Raw genomic sequence first — 17,881 nt, 5'->3', positions numbered from 1 at the left:
GATTGATGAAGATGGAGGAGGCGAAGGAAGTGTGTCACGAGTCGAGCAACGTAGCAATCCATAGTCTGCCTATCCCTATGGCATAAGGCGTGATACTATGTTATGTCTATATATGTATGACTCATGCGTCAATTTAATATTTGGTCTAATTAGAAACCTCCTTTTTACTGGCTTTAAATCGAAGCAATGAGCTGTAAGAAGAAAAAACATCTATTTCTAGACTAACTATAAAGTCAATACAAATGCGGCAAACTCTATTTATAAATATATTTTTAATTGGGGGACATGGGTGTTCGAGAAACCACTTTATTCGGATAATCAAACTGAATACTTTTATGTGTACCTATTAGCTATAACAAATATATATTTATATTTTATAATATGAGTCTCGTTTATCATAGTGATAAGAAAAAAATGAAGTACAGAAAACTTAAGACAAAACATGTTGTTTAATAAATATTTTACATACCTAAAGAATGGCTATAAAATTAACGTTTAAAGAAATCTTTAATTTTGGTCTGTCGATGCGAGTCTACCATCAACCATTTTGAATAATAGAAAAATCCACGGACACAAAGGATCTGCTTTTACCTATAAGTACCTACTTATAAAGTATAATTTTATTAAAATGTAAGCTGACACAGAATTTGTGTCCTGACCTGAGGATGGTCTCTGGTGACTACGGAGCCAATATGCCTTTCTACAATCCGTAACCCTAATAGAAGACAAACATGAAATATGGAAATAGGTAACATTAACGATAATGCTATCACTAAGATATGTTATGCCCATACGCCGTACAACCTTAGCGTTAAAGACTGTAGATACGCTTGTTGCCTACGACTCCAGATGTTATATCTTAAAAGGTCTTTATCGCCCATGAACGATTTTCACAATGACGCGCACTTGCGACGCATTCGTCAGATTCACCGTTAAATTTCAGTGTATTGGCAATACAATGTAATTAACACATACCTATTATAGTTTAAGTTCTGATCAACATCAGAAATAAAGACATGTTACTTAAATTGTCTTAATCGAAATAATGTATTGGTTTTCAGTCATGCGAATGAAGAAGTTGTACCGTCTGCAGGTGTTCATGGAGTTTTCCGACAGGTATTTACCCCAATCTTCTTATATTTTGTTTTCATACGGGCAAGGCAAAAGAACCCCTCTCTGTTTGAAGGGAAGTACACAACTTTGCCGGTCTGTATGAAAATTTCTGCTCAGGAAGTAAACACGATGCAATATCTACCACCGAAATATTAATTACGCTCTACAACTCTTTCTAAATCAGTGGAATCGCGAGCACGTATGATTTTATAGCAACAATTATCTGGATCCGTAGACACGATGCCTTTCTACAACTGTAAATGCTAATAGAAAACATTTAGAATAGGATATGTAATTCCCATATTATATATTTTTGTTTTCTGTTAGCGCAAACGATTGTAGAAAGTCGTACTACGCTACGGCCCCTGGTGTAGAAGTTATTATTTTTTATGACGTGCCACCCTCCGAGAGTCATCCTGGGCAAACCTCTCCTACCGCCACTGGTGGTCATAAGTAAGAGTTCGCCTGGGCCTACCCAGACACTGCGGTGGTACCTATACCACCGCACTGTGTATTTCAGCCGCCAAGCAGCAGTGTGTAGTCACTGTTGTGTGCCGGTTTTAGAGACATTATAGCCAGTGTAACTACTGGACATAATGCGACTTAACATCTTATGACTCAGGAAGGCGAGCGCAGTGGAATACCAAACAATACTTTGTAATTAAAGGTGTTGGATGGTGTTTCTATTGTTTACAGAGGCGGCTCGAGCTCATGTGCCGCCCGTGTGCAAGAAATTCCTTGGCGCCCCCTAGAAGACAATGTAATCTTTAATAAATTTGATAATATTAATTCAAAAGTTATTGTGTAAAGTAAAGAAGCCGCTCGCCGGCCTTAGCAGGGGCGCAGCTTGTTTGAGAGCACCAGTGTCGCGAGCGGCGCATGTCTCTTTGAAGGTGCCGTGTCTGGCGCCCCCCTAACACATTGCGCCCATGTACAGCCCACACCCTGCACAATAGGTAAAGCCGCCTTTGATTGTTTATGGTCGGTCGTATTGCTGACGATCAGACGGACGGAGATCAGATATAATTTATTTATTCTAAGATACTAAAAAATACAGTCGAATTAAGAAACTCCTCCTTTTTGAAGTCTATTAATAAAACATGAGAAACAACGTACTTACTTCGAAATAAAATAACGATCAATTCGTACAGTATAGCTCTTTTATTTAGATAATCCTATTATTTTTCGCGACAAATGTAAAATAAAGCTTTTTACGAATGTGGATATTTTGTGACACCTACTTAATTATTGATTTTTTATAATAAAGATCACGTACTATTTTAACTTCCTATGCTAGACTTAACAGGAAGTTCGTTGTTAGCAACAAGCAACAACATACAAAATGTCGAAAATATAATAAAATTTTATATGATTGAAAAAATAAACTTCGAATAATAATTCTATATCGGAACATAATTAATTAGTAAAAATTACGGATATAATTTTGAGGACTAATTTCGTATCCATTTAAATAAAGAAGATATATCGATCCGTTTAGATAAAGATTTAAAAAAATATCATATTAATATAGTATACTTATAATAAACCAATTAAATTAAAGAATATATCATCGCGTACTTTTCTATAGTCTTGTAAGCGGAACAACTGCATCATACATAACTTTATTACATAATATTATTATAAGGCAACCTTTTGGACAAAAGCTCCCAGTCGGTTTAATTTTGTCCGATATATTCAACAATCAAAGTCATATTTCTATCAATTTCCACCATACTTTATTGACACATGAACCTTTCTCTTGAATAATTCTATCCATTGGAGAAAATCCATTATCGGTAGTTTTTGAACAATCCCTTCACACATCTTAGTTACATAACCTTAGTCGTTCATGCAGCGCACGCATACGGAAGTTCTCAAAAGGAATAAATTTACCGTTTTCGTAAAAAAATTCATTACTGCTCCGCTCCTTTTAGTCGTAGCGTGATGTTATATACCCTATATCCTTCCCCGATAAATAAGCTTCCCAAAACTAAAATATTTTTTAACATATAAGTAGTTCTTGAGATTAGTGCGTTTAAATAAACAAACCAACAAACAAATTTCCTTAGTTTTATATAATAGTATAGATTCCGGGATAAAAATCCCGTTATATATTTCCCCGGCATAGAAAGTGGCCTATGAACTTACCAGGGTCTCTAACTATCACATTACCAAATTTTATCGAAATCAGTTAGGTAAATGTGTTAATCGCGTTCGTTCAAGCAGACAGGGCCCTTATTCTGTATGATAGTGTAAACGCGTAACGCGGCCGTGTCATGTTATCTTCGAGAAATGTGCGTGGAATGGTATTCTGTAAGCCAAATTTCTATAGTACTAAACATGATGCGTTGTGTTACGTGCTTGTTACACACTGTCAAAATAACGTGCGGGATAGAGAATAAGGCCCCAGATGTGGCTGGGATCTTTTTTATAATATACTAGCTTTTGCCCGCGGCTCCGCCCGCGTGTTATAGTTTTTTCCGAAATAAAGCTTTCCGTTATAAATGTCACGCTTTACTTTTTCCCACGATAGAACAAACTCCCGAAACTCAAAACTCAGGAAGAAGTCTTAAACTAATCCATACCAAATTTCATCTAAATCCGTTGACAGGCAGACTGATGCGCGGGGGACTTTGTTTTATAATAATATATTGTTTAGAACTTTTTAAAAGGAACAATTCCGTCATACATATTTATTTTATTATTTTAACCTTTTACCCAGCACACGTAACGGAAGCCCTTGGGGAATAAATCCCCGTTTTCTGAACATTTTTCATTACTGCTCCGCTCCTATCGATCATAGCGTGATGACATATAGCCTATAGCCTTCCACGAACTAAGGGCTATCCAATACTAAAAGATTTTTTTAGTTCAAACCTGTAGTTCCTGAGATTAGCGCATTCAAACAAACAAACTCTTCAGCTTTATATAATAGTATAGATAGAAATATTAGCTTATGCTTGCGGGTACTGCCGCGTCAAGATTTTCCATGATAAAAATCTCGCAGTATAGTTTCCCAGATGAAAGAGTTTTTCTAGGATAAACATTTTGCTAGGATAAAAAGTAGCCTATAGCACTAAGGGGTAATATAGATTCCTATTGGCAATATAATTGATTTAGTAGTTACTGAAATTAGCGCGTTCAAAGAAATAAACGAATTTTTCAGCTTTATATATCAGTATAGATTTCAAAAGGCCGTACACTCCCTTTAAAAGTGAGACAGATTTGGGCATTCTCCTATCGCTCACGGATCTAGACCATGTCCGGGATTCGGGTCCGGGATTAACATATTATAGGTTAATTTTTATTCCGGTAATTTGTTTCCGTCGGAAATATACTAATATGATCTGTAGGTATATGGCCCTGGGGTTGTACAGATGGCGGTATGATTAGCGATTTAGAGACTTTTGTAGAGGAAAAGGCTTTTCACGCAGGCAACGCCGCGCCTTGAGTATGTAACACCTAATGATTAATAAGTCCCTGAGGTGTAGGTCTACTTACTAACTAGAAAATATGATAAATCCGTCCTTATAAAAAATATTGCAAATCTCAAAATAGCTTTCAAATATTTAATTAATATTTTTATTTACTCAACAAACATGAAAAAATGTAATGGAATTGAGATCCTCCATCTTTTTGTAAAGTCGGTAAAAATGTAAAATCTTAGTTGTAAGTTGTTGAAATAAAACTATTTTTCGCATTTTATCGCGTTTTCATACTATTAATTTTTCGCGACGTTTTTAAGACTGCTATTTTCATGGTCACGGAGTGAACCTAAAATCCTAAAAATTGTTTGTTTTCCCTGTCTAACATTCGCGAAAAAATAAGAAATCATTACTTATAGTAGGTTGTATTTATACTTAAATAAGTATTCTCCAATCCAATCCAATTTAATTTGTTTGGCTGCATATTCTTTATATCTTAAAAAAATAATTCAATGATCGCCCGGAAAAAGAAATTACACATTGTCTATGGTATAGTTGCACAAAAGATTGCACCTAAGAAAGTTACATAACTCTTCTCCATTCTCTAGGTGAAAGCTATATACCGATTGAAGCATTCCGAGGAGTGAAGAAATGTGGGATCAGTTAAATGTATCACATCACCAAAAAATATCTTTTCTTTCCGTTTTGGTGGGTACTGGGACTATGGAAGCTGCTGCATACAACTGAATAGTTGCTCAAATTTCTTTCGCCTACCTACCTAACGTCCCGGCAAACACTTTAAACAATTTGAAGTTAGTCGGCAGTCGATCGTACAGTTCGCAAAAGCTCACATATGGGATTGGGTAGCTCCTTAGATCGTAAAATAGTAAAATAAGGTCCAATGTAATATACTTAATAATTTGTGTGACCGTACATCGTCCAAAAAGTTGTTATTCTTATCAAAATTTATGTCCTGCCCAATATTATTTATTGAACCGATCTGACTTACCTCACCTGGGTAGCCTGTAGCTACTTAGATCATCTAGAATTTAAGGCTCTAAGTATATATACGCTTCATAACACCATAATATAACTAATTAAGGAAAAATAATATTGCCGCGACGTCTTTGTGTATAATTTCAAGCCGGCTATAAACAGTCTACCTCCGTGGGTCCATCTATCAGTTAGTACTTACTAGAGATAAAAGTAAGCAAAGTAAAATAACATCAATCTTCATCTTAAATGAAGTACCCAGGTAGGTCTAAATAAGTATTGTTTTCAAAGAGTAAAAGATGACTGGTAGTTAGTACTCCAAGGTGAAATGTTGTGCCATTGTGCGATCGCCCCATTAAACCAACATCTATAATATAATAAGTTATAAATATTAAATAACTAGCTTTTGCCCGCGGCTCCGCCCGCGTTATAAAGTTTTTCAGGCTAAAGTTTTCCGTTATAAAAGTAGTAGTTTCCCGGGAGCCTCTCAAACTGTCTCCATACCAAATTTCATCTTAATACGTTGGGTAGTTTTTGAGTTTAACACATTCAGGCAGACAGATGCAGCGGGGGACTTTGTTTTATAATATATTTTTTAGAACTTTTTAAGAAGAATAATCCCGTCATATATCATTGTTGCATAACTTTAACCGTTTACGCAGCGCACGCAACGGAAGCTCTCAAAACTAATAATTTTTCCCCGTTTTTGCAACATGTTTCATTACTGCTCCGCTCCGATTGGTCATAGCGTGATGATATATAGCCTATAGCACTCCAGGAACAAAGGGCTATCCAACACAAAAAGATTTTTTCAGTTCAAACACGGTAGTTCCTGAGATTAACCATTACTGCTTCGCTCCTATTGGTCATAGCGTGATGATATATAGCCTATAGCACTCCACGAATAAAGGGCTATCCAACACAAAAATAATTTTTCAGTTTGAACCGGTAGTTCCTGAGATTAGCCATTACTGCTCCGCTCCTATTGGTCATAGCGTGATGATATATAGCCTATAGCACTACACTAATAAAGAGCTATCCAACACAAAAAGAATTTTTCAATTCGAACCGGTAGTTCCTGAGATTAGTCATTACTGCTCCGCTCCTATTGGTCATAGCGTGATGATATATAGCCTATAGCACTCCACGAACAAAGGGCTATCCAACACAAAAAGATTTTTTCAGTTTGGACCGGTAGTTCCTGAGATTAGCCATTACTGCTCCGCTCCTATTGGGTATAGCGTGATGATATATAGCCTATAGCACTCCACGAACAAAGGGCTATCCAACGCAAAAAGAATTTTTCAATTTGGACTGGTAGTTCCTGAGATTAGCGCGTTCAAACAAACAAACAAACAAACAAACTCTTCAGCTTTATATATATAATAGTATAGATTAACAACTGAAGTTAGCTAAAATTGAGTTTCTCGAAGCCGACCACTATTTATGTACTATGTATTTTGAGACTATGCAATTTTGTCGCGTTCGCGATTCACTTTCACTTTTGTTGAGTTTCAGAACGCGATATTAGATCCTCCAACGCGCACGCGAATTTGAACTTTATGCAGCGGTAATAAATTACAAATTGACTCTACGTATTAGTTAGAAAACGTTTGTATGGGAAATAGAAAAATGCTGTTTTGAGGATTTTCCCGGCATTTATTCGAATTTTTCTCACCTTTTAAATCTTCCCTAGACCTCCACGAATAATTCAAGACCAAGATAAGATAAATCCGTTCAGCCGTTCTCGAGTTTTAGCGAGACTAACGAACAGCAATTGATTTTTATATATATAGATTTAAAGCAGGAATCACGTATTGTCAAATTTTAAACAGTAGGTACTTATCTAACTACTATTTATATAACTATCGACTTATAATTTTATGTTTAAACAATGCGCCTCACAAATTATTATTATTTTAATATTTTTTTAGTCAAATATATAATACTATAAAAATTATAATAATATTATTAAATTATATTTTTAGAAATCGTTTGTTTCCTGTGATCGGCAACTAACCGCATTATCGTCATATGCGCGAGCAGCACGGTTGTCGATCGGAACGGCTGCGGCAGGAATCGGAAATTTATTTAGTCGCAAAATGGCGGCCAGTGCAAATCCTATATATTCGTGGCCTAACAGTCAAGATGACTACCAATTAAGAGATGTTATTGGTATGTGTAAATATGTAGCAATTGTTATTTTTGAGTTAATTTTACTCGGAATGCTCGTAAGTAAATTTGTTATTAATTGTTATGACGAAGAATGTACCGATGTATATCAGCTGTCAAAACCCATATGTTTCTCTGTCACAGATTTTTTTAGTAATTATGTATATTTAGGATAAATTGAAAATTACAGCTACTAAAAAGTAAAATATCTATATTATTTTAAAACCATTTAGAAGATGATTTTTAAGAAAACAAGACAACTAAATAACCTATCCATGTTTACATTACAGGTATTCAAAGTTACGCTTTTAAAATTGAGTGATTTACTTTAATTAAATTTCTTCTTGGGACTGCCGTTTTATAAAATTGATGGTTTAAAATGAGAATATGGTTAATTACTAGGTTGACGCTTTGTTGAGTGAAAAACTTTGCAGTACCTAGTAGAGTACTATGTTCAATGTTTGTTTTGAATATTTACTTTATGACGCCACTATTTAAAATAAGAAATATGTTTTATATCTTGAGACGAACTAAATTTGCTTAATTTTTTATCAGGTGTTGGTGCCACAGCAGTTGTGTACAGTGCATACTGTAAGCCAAGGAATGAGAAGTGTGCCATAAAGAGGATTAACCTAGAAAAATGGAATACCTCCATGGACGAACTCTTGAAGGAGATACAGGTACATACAACAATCCAGTAAACATATGTTCTGAGTACTTAACCAATTAATTTTTATGAACAATAATATTAAAAATAGTTACATACTAACAGGAGAATGCATGCACTATGAATTATGATACACATCATTCTCTTGATGCTTGATTGTATATACATTTATTAAATCTTAGAAATGTATGAACTAATGGAAATAATTTTCTTTCAGGCTATGTCGAGCTGTAGCCATGAAAATGTTGTAACATATTACACAAGCTTTGTAGTTAATGATGAACTATGGCTGGTACTGAAATTACTGGAAGGTATGCATAAAATATACTTTTTCACCAAAACCTCACAATATATTTTGACCATTGTAAACCTTTATCAAAACCCTACTATGATCATTGCCTAGGGTTACCTAACTTTTTTTGTAAGAATAACAATATTGATTACACAGCAATAAGTAGAGACCAGATTATGTGTATTTGCAAGTTTTGGGTGTATTTTCCAGTTGTGGCATATAATGTCCAAGTCATGAGATGGTGCATATTTTCACTATACTATATTACTACTTTTCATTAGGATAACTAACAATAAATTGAATACATACAAGGCCAACTTTCTGGAAATTTATGGCAGGATATTTTGTGTACTATATTTGAGGTCACCACCCTGTTAAACAAAAAGTAATTTACTTATAACATACAAATTGATTGCAATTAGGATCTTTTTATTGCTCCCACAAATTGTATAGTTTTTTAATTAAAAATGTAATAATCAGTATTTACGTATCAATTATTGTTGGATATATTAACATTTTTCATAGATATTTATAGCTATTTCAGTCTTTTTAATTTGCATATAAGACAGTCTCTAGTGCCAATAGCATTATGATTTATAAAATGTTTTCTATAAATACTTTTCAGGTGGAAGCCTTTTAGATGTAATTAAACACAAGATGAAAGTAGCTAACTGCAAACATGGAGTCTTTGATGAAGCGACCATTGCCACGGTGCTTAAAGAAGTGTTGAAGGGATTAGAATATTTCCATAGCAATGGGCAGATACACAGGTATAATTTTATCGATTCTGGTGTATCTTATTTTTTATGTAACTATAACTAGAAAAAAAACATAGACATCACAACAATAGATGTGATTTTGGAGAGAGTTCATATTTTTTTTTCTTTGAATGCCTAGCGATTTTTATTTAAACATCCATACCCATAGAAATACCAATGATAGCAATTGTTTACCAAGGCATGTACTTATACCATAGATACTGTAGCGAATGTTTTTAAATTATGGTCTATTGTTAGTGTTATGTTTGATTTTAATAATTTGATTGCTGTGTTAGATAGCTAGTATTGCGAACCCTATTGCGAACTATAATCGTTATTGCGATGATATTGCTTAACATATAAGTGGATTGTCTTTTCAGCCTTGTTTATACGACTTTACAATAGATATTAGAAACTTGCTATAAAAGAATAGTACAATAATCAGTTCTTTTTTTTATTTTTGGTTGACTTTAGATTGCTTTTAATTGTATAACCATAACAACCATTAAATTGAAAAAGCCAAGAAATTAACATAATATCTATATTTTCAACTAATTTAAAGAGAATTAATATATTCTATTGTCAATTTGTAAGGAATGATGATTGCTTTAAAAAACAATATGTTAAAATTTATCTATTAATAAATATTTAAATGCAAAGCTTATGAACTTTGATTTGGTTTTTATGTTGCGGCAAGAAGCAAGCATTGTTGAGAGTATTTTTATGCAAAGTGCATAATAGCGACTATTTAAGTGTGCTGGCAATTTAAATTATTTAAATAGGTGTTATAAATACTTTTTTTTATTAAAGGACGCCTTTCAAGTTATTAAGCATGGTGGTTACTAAGGTTTTAACATTAAATTTGTTCTTAAAGATACAGATTTATTAAAAAATTAAAATGAAGTAGACCATTTTGTAAGAAGTACTTATATATTATTTATTACAATGGTGTGCTATTAAATATAAAGTAATTAATGTGATGCTAAGTTTAAGTTGGTGCATGATTTATGAATACAAAATGGTTTTTATGGGCTTAATAAGTTTTCAATATAAGGAATTTTGTCTTCTGTCTATCTCCCTTTAAAGCATGAATTGAAATTTGATATAATTTAATGGTTTTCATTTTCAAATTAAAAATAATGCATACTATTGTATTCATAATATTATGTTAAGTTGTTTTTATAAAATTTGTTTGTGTTCTGTTCAAATATATGTTATAAATAAATTAACATTAGTTTTATTGTGTGCATAAAAATTTATATATTATTTGTTTGTAATTGTATTTATTTAAGATACAAAACAAATACAATCAATACAATACAATATTATCTTTAGTTAGTCAAATATTTCGAAATAGTTTATAATAATGATTTTCGCTTGTTTCCAGGGATATAAAGGCTGGTAATATACTGCTGGGTGAAGATGGGACCGTTCAGATTGCTGATTTCGGTGTATCTGCCTGGCTGGCTACCGGCAGAGATATGTCTCGACAAAAGGTCAGGCACACGTTTGTCGGCACACCATGTTGGATGGCTCCGGAGGTCATGGAACAAGTGGGTATAATTTTCTAGCATTGGTTTTGCTTGATATTAATTTTGTATTCTACGTATTAACTACGTGGAGTTATGTCATTGAAAAGGACATTCTAGGCAGAACCCGTGGTACCTCTTAAGCCCTCGGCGCTCTCCTTAGGACCTGACTCCTTGGGAAACAGCACGGATCCCACGCATATAGACGGTACTGAGTATAATTACAAGAGGGTCAAACATGAATGTACAAACTTCCAATTTGCGTCATAAACAGTGGTAATAATTTTACATCCGGTAATGTACTGATTAATTCGCGGGATTTCCACAATACAACATACCTGCAGCATTATTCAGAATGTGTCCGTAATGTATACATGTACAATGCTCACTCGTGTGCGATAACTTCCTTGTTTCTAAGTATAAAGTATTCTGCAAACTGCTATGCAAATAAAAGCAGAATCCATCTATTTATACAACTGCATAGTAATTAACATTATGCCCGTTCTGAGATCTGTGTACTTATACCAGCTACAGAGAAACAAGTAGTTTCGTAATTTAATGCATAAAATTTTTATTTGTAAACGTAATGTTGATAGCAAAAGTATTTTTTTAGTTTTTGACACTTTTTAGGTCATATAGACCACTATCATTGTCTACGCACCTCGATTAAACGATAGCTGATAGAACGCTCAACGGTAAACTGTCCATAGCAGAGGTTTTTTAAACTTTTTTTTATTACAAATATTTTGAATATTTATTTATTGAATTAAGACGCAAAGCAGATTACAATTAAAAACTATAAAATATAAATATGAAATTATATTGTATTCTTAAACTTTTAAACTTTTTTTTTAATAATAAATTTAGCTATATAAATATTATTATATTCTTATTTCTTTTCTTTTACCCCTTTCTTAAAGTTTTGGTGGTTACGGTGGAACTTTTTTTTGGTGTCGCAGCGAAAGTGCATTGAAATTACTGTCCAGCCATCACGGGGGGCGTCTGGACAGTTATGTTGGGGTCACCGTGCCTCTTATCTGCCTCACTTCACTTACTTCACATTACTAAGTACTTTACTATCAAACCAGATACATTTTCGTGGAGCCCCGCTTATGAATTGTGGACTCCACTTTTTCGTTACGCCAACGTAGACCCCCGTCAAGTCGCCAATGAATCCCTGAGGGTCCACTTGCACCACTTTGAGATTCAATGGTCTATATCACATCCGATGCTATTTACAATCTATACATATAATTTTTTTTTATACAATCTGTCACCGAAATCCTTGCCACTCCGACATTACAGAGAGTACGTCCGACAAACGCGTCTGCTAAAGATCGCTTAACAGCCAAGTAATGCCTGTTTCCTTTAAGCGTACAGTCAATGGCAGTGGCAGGAGCGGGCGCGGAAAGCGCAAAACTTGCCTTTTTGTAGTCATGAATATACTCGAACTATTTCGCAGGGTGTCTTAGAGTCTAAACCGGTGCCGTTAAATGTTCCATCCTTATTTGTGATTTGTTCGAAGTCTTATTCCTCGGATCATGAGAAATTCTGTCCAAGAGCCGACTTTTCCGAGCGTTGCGGTGCTTGCACATTCGCGTTCCGCGACCCTTGTCATAAGGGAGAAAAAGTTGCAAGTCATAACGTTTTCAGTTCAGTGAATTTTTTGAAAAACACTTAAAAATAATCTAATATTGTATGTATATTTGAAGCATGGAATATATTGGAGGACCGCTTCTTTTCAGGATCATGGTTACGATTTCAAGGCTGATATTTGGTCATTTGGCATAACAGCAATTGAGATGGCCACTGGCACGGCGCCGTATCACAAGTACCCACCGATGAAAGTATTGATGTTGACGCTGCAGAATGATCCTCCAAATTTAGATACAGGTAGTTTATTATTACAGTTATATCAAAATATTTACGGAATGTCACATTATTATTACAAATATAAAATCTTCTATGTGTAATTAGTATGTGTCCACTTGTAAAATTTACGATCTATAGTAACTTAAATAGCTCGACACAGTTGTTTAATTCACATGCCTCACAAGCAGTAGAAGGACCGGCCGACGGCGAGGCGGGCTCATTTTACACAAGTCTATAGTACTCGGCATTCGACCCCGGAGCCCCTGTATCGTATGTGTTTAAATGCAATTTCTCTGTACACAGTTTGGTCTGAATTAATGCGTGCTTCGTGATTATTATATTTAAACTAAGTCTCGATTCGACAACCTAAAAATATAGCCACCCTGAGTTAAGCTCCGTATCATGCCAGCTACGGAGCTTAACTCGGGGTACTATACTAACTGAATAAGGGACCTAAAAAAACAGGCAACAATAAGTCAGACTCTGTAGCCACGCTTTTATGACTAACGTAAAGCGTCACAACGCAGTTACCGCTAAGGCTTAGGAAAAAAAAACGGAACAGGTCTATGATGTCCAACATTACATAAAAAATTGTCGCTAGTAATGTTTAGCAGTTAATGGTTTGACTGCGTTCAGCTACTTTTGTAGTTCAATTATGACAAGTTGTTTTGTATTTAAATTAATCTGTAACTTATGGTAAATGATAATGATTAGGAAATATTGGAAACAAATTATGTTCAACGACTTCTGTTGCTGACTGTACTTCCCATATCTTACTAATCAGTGTCAGTGAATATAAGTTTAGTTATTTATATCACATATGTTTAAGGAGCGGACGAGAAAGAACAATACAAGGCGTATGGTAAAACTTTTAGAAAAATGATAGTTGACTGCCTCCAAAAGGATCCGTCGAAGAGGCCAACAGCTACGGAGTTGCTTAAACATCCGTTTTTCAAAAAGGCGAAAGATAGGAAATATTTGACTCAGACGCTAGTCGCGATTGGACCTAGCATGGAGACCAGGGTCCATAAGGTGCGTAACCTACATTCTATTTTTTATTCGTAAGTCTTACCGATAAGTTATAAAATTATATTGCTGACTGCACTGCGTAATAATTATGTATGGTGTGGTAAAAATGAGACATCCACCCATTAATAAGTGTCAGAGCTATGTTGGAGCCAATTTTGGATATTATTTTAATTAAGTAAATAAACGTGTCGTTCCCCTGATATCAATTGAACTCCACTACTAATAAACAACACAATATCAAAAGACATCATTGTTACGCCGCCGGCTTCAACGGGAAAGAATAGGTATTAAGTAGATAAATTAAGTTTTTGGGACTACGGAAATCTCACTATCATATTAGTCACAATTTTACTATCACAAATAGTTACACCGAACTAGCCGTAACATTCATTTGCGACGATGTATATAGGTACAGTGCAGCTCTATCGCTGATCTAACAGTTATAATAACAACCGTCGACATCGCACACGATATGATCCCCGGGCATTATGGGTGTTAGTGACTTATACGCGATGGATATCAGCTTATGACTTGTAAATTTACTCCCTTATTCATAGACATTATTTATCTAAGTTCTATTTTTACTGTGATAACAAGGCCGTTTCTCAATACTGACGGAATGGTAGCCTTCGCAGTGCGCACTGCGTAGACATAGGGCCGTTGTGATTGGCTTATATTGAGATACAACTTGAATTTAATTGGCTATCAGATAGACAAAGCTGAACAAACAGTAAACTGTCAGATAAACAAAGCTGAGAAATAGACTTGTTATCACAGCATTACTCCGTCCTAAGATAAATAACGTCTATGGATTAGGGGGTTAGGCTCTTGTTTTTAAAGTTACAATATATTGGTAACATTCTAAATGGTTTAAAATTATCCTTACGATAACATTTAGATTATAATTCACGGCCGCTTCCATAAATAAACTGATTTACTAGTGATTATAATTTACTGTAGAACATTGAACTCGAATAAATACTGTGGTTTCGATATAATTAATCATGTGACTGATGTCACATGATCACTTTGTAATAGAAATGTCACATGATTCAATGATCGGCAGGATGGTAGAATGTGGAAATAAAAAATTACAACTTTTGTTATCTTTATTGACGTTATGATTCAATAAACAGTCGATAGTGTAATATTTATAAATAAAAAAAAAACTCGTTTTCCGTAAAATATAAGGACCTAATTTGAAAACTTATAGCTAATTTAATTAAAGTCATCTATGTTTCTTTGGCAGTTGTTTATTAAAAACCCATCTATAGCGTTTGTCAAGGTAAAATGACCTCCATGCCTATGTATCAATTTCTTACTCATTTTAAAGTAAAAGTATGATAACAAAAAAGCAAGTTAATTATTAAAATTTCGACTATGTTATTATTTTTTTGGGTAATTTGCTTGAACTGCCTTGCTTTTTAATAATAATAAAATAGCACGTTTTAGTCTATCGCGTGATACTATTTTTTAATTAGTATCACTTATGGCGCATTGTGTTCGTCGCTGCAGCTACCCGGCGTATTCGAAGGCGCCCTTATCAGCAAGTCTGGCGAAGATATTATTTTCTTATGTTTACGGGCAAAGGCTTCAAAACATCGGGAGAATAAAAAATAAAAACTAGGATAAAAACTGAAAAATAGTTTAATGTCTGGCAAGGATGTTGGATTGTTATCTAACAAAAGTTCGTATTATAAAAAAATATTTACTAGCTATCACAATAATCAGTTGTGATTGTCTCGGTGGCAGTATTGTATTACTGCCATGCTAAGGTTTCGTGTTCGATGCTCAATGAATAAGAATAGATTCGTTCTATACACACTAAATGTGAAAACTCGAAATGAACTCATGTATGAATATTGAAGAAAACGATAACTGATATAGAAGTACAGTGTTAGCTATTAATACCTAAATGCAGGCAAGCAAACGTCAATCGGGCGCATCTGGCCGGCTGCACCGTACCGTCACGGGCGAGTGGGTGTGGAGCGAGGAGGAGGAGGAGGCGTCCGAGGCTCCGGATTCCGACGAGGACACCTCGCTCACAGACGACAAGCGGCCCATGAACGAACTGCAGCGGGCCGACTCCAGCGGCAGTGAGAACGAACAGGTCATTACAATTTCCCACTACTCCCTATAGTTTTGTAAATTAATTTTGTTCCAGTGTAAGACCTTAGTACTCCCAGAGACTCGCCAAACTTCACAAATTGGTGTCAGAAAATGCGTGCCACTGCCGATGGCGGCTTATAGTGCAGTGGCGGGTGTAAAAGCGGGACTATGTCACTTAGCTTACTAATTTCATTTTGTAATTACTTTCGGCAAAATCTTTTCTTGTATCCGTGTGGAATTAGATCACTGTATACAAGGTGTAAAAAATCCGCATGGTGATCCACGTAAATGTCGCGTTCGCGGAACGGCTAGTGTATGTCCGGTTTGAAACTGGTCTGCGAGGGATATTCATCATGTTTCATTAGTCAAAGCTCGTATCTGGATAAACAGTGACTTAAAATATAAAAAGGAGCATAAAAGAATGTTTAAAAATAGATGTATTAAATAACTAGATAGTGATTTATGAATTACCAGCGGCCCGGACAGATGTAGTCCTGCCTTAAAAAGAAGATAAAATCTTGGAACCCGAGTACAGCACCACCTATCGGGTCGGTCTAAACCATCGAGCAACCCACCCAAATACACATAAAAAATCATCATAATCGCAATGGCATCATAATGGCAAACTACGAGCGATAACTACAAACGGTTGTGCGTGACTGAATAGTGAAGTGATTGTAATTAAGTGTGTTTGAGTGTTCAAGTGTTGTGATATTTAATTTATGTGTTGAAGTGCTTTTGTTAGTGTTTTAGAGCGCTCATAATAGCGTTGTGATTTTGGGTAGAACCAGTGTCGTCTATGTTCATGCCGAACCCTAGTTTAAGATATATGGATATACCAAAAATCAGTAGTCTGCTATATTCACAGTCATCTAACGCAACTGTCAAATGCGCGAAGTTAAAAGAGTTAAGTGTTCTGAAATTTTCAAATTTTCAGCGCAATTTTCTTATTTTTCTTTACTTAGCAACTTAATAAGTCTAAGAAAACAAAAAAAAACATATGAATGAAATAAGTCATTAACAAGTTATGGTGTGGTTAAGCGAAACATAGATTAATTTACAAGTAAATATAGATTAGGTTAATAAATAGTCAAGATTTTTTATACAATTTCAGGAGCCAACCGACAATACTAAACGAGCTGTTTCAAGACAGTCGGTGGAAGCGGAACCTCCAATTATAAACCTAGTCTTAAGGCTCAGGTAATTATTATTAAGTTATTTTTAAACTGGTTAGTGCAAGGACACCTTCTCTAATCATATTATTTTTCTCTTCAATTACCGAGGGCGTATCCGTGATTCTTAACTTGTCAATAGCACCCAAATATACTTAACTTCAAAATGTAGGTTTAATTATTTTTCTAATCAAACATAACTTAATTTAAAAAATAATGATTGTAAATCATCAAATATAACGAGGAGTTGGAAATAACGCAATTACAGGAACACTCGCGGTGAGCTGAACGATATCCGTTTCGAGTTCATAATAGGCAAGGACTCCGCGGAGGGGATCGCCGCGGAGCTGGTCGGCGCCGGGCTGGTCGACCCTCACGACTCGGTGCCCATCTCCCTCAATCTGGCGAAGCTGCTCGACGCCCAGCTGGCATCTGGACAGAGCGCACCCAAGGCTGTTACATTCCATTTGGTGAGTTTTTTAGTCTTAAGCTGGTGGTAAAATATTTCGATCCGCCCCGATAGCTACTACCGTACACAAGGTGTGAAACATGCCAACACAATCCAATTAACTGTGTCGTGGTCTGGAATCAGCCTGTCTATGTGGTTTTAAACAGGCCGGAATAATTGTGCCGACTGGGTTGGGGTAATCAACTGTCTTCAATTGGCACTCTTCCATTTACCATGGCACTCACAGCATAGTGTTGAATAATGTCAAAATATATTGTAACAACTAGCGACATCTATTATAC

General features: G+C 35.1%; 1 protein-coding gene across 1 annotated transcript in view; it reads left to right on the top strand.

Moving 5' to 3' along the window:
* Positions 1-17,881, top strand: part of LOC115449427 (serine/threonine-protein kinase OSR1) — a 34,414-nt gene that overhangs the window by 6,013 nt on the left and 10,520 nt on the right. The window contains exons 3-13 of the mRNA XM_037443856.1: positions 1,062-1,116; positions 7,520-7,706; positions 8,259-8,383; positions 8,588-8,681; positions 9,288-9,432; positions 10,808-10,973; positions 12,695-12,842; positions 13,651-13,853; positions 15,772-15,960; positions 17,074-17,159; positions 17,400-17,601. Of these exons, the coding sequence (XP_037299753.1) occupies positions 1,062-1,116; positions 7,520-7,706; positions 8,259-8,383; positions 8,588-8,681; positions 9,288-9,432; positions 10,808-10,973; positions 12,695-12,842; positions 13,651-13,853; positions 15,772-15,960; positions 17,074-17,159; positions 17,400-17,601 (1,600 nt within the window). The remainder of the gene's footprint in view (positions 1-1,061; positions 1,117-7,519; positions 7,707-8,258; positions 8,384-8,587; positions 8,682-9,287; positions 9,433-10,807; positions 10,974-12,694; positions 12,843-13,650; positions 13,854-15,771; positions 15,961-17,073; positions 17,160-17,399; positions 17,602-17,881) is intronic.

Source organism: Manduca sexta, chromosome 27 (assembly GCF_014839805.1).
Source record: "Manduca sexta isolate Smith_Timp_Sample1 chromosome 27, JHU_Msex_v1.0, whole genome shotgun sequence".
In the NCBI taxonomy this organism is placed as follows: domain Eukaryota; kingdom Metazoa; phylum Arthropoda; class Insecta; order Lepidoptera; family Sphingidae; genus Manduca; species Manduca sexta.
Note: the sequence above shows the minus strand (reverse complement) of the source record. Positions and strands in the feature narration are given on the sequence as shown.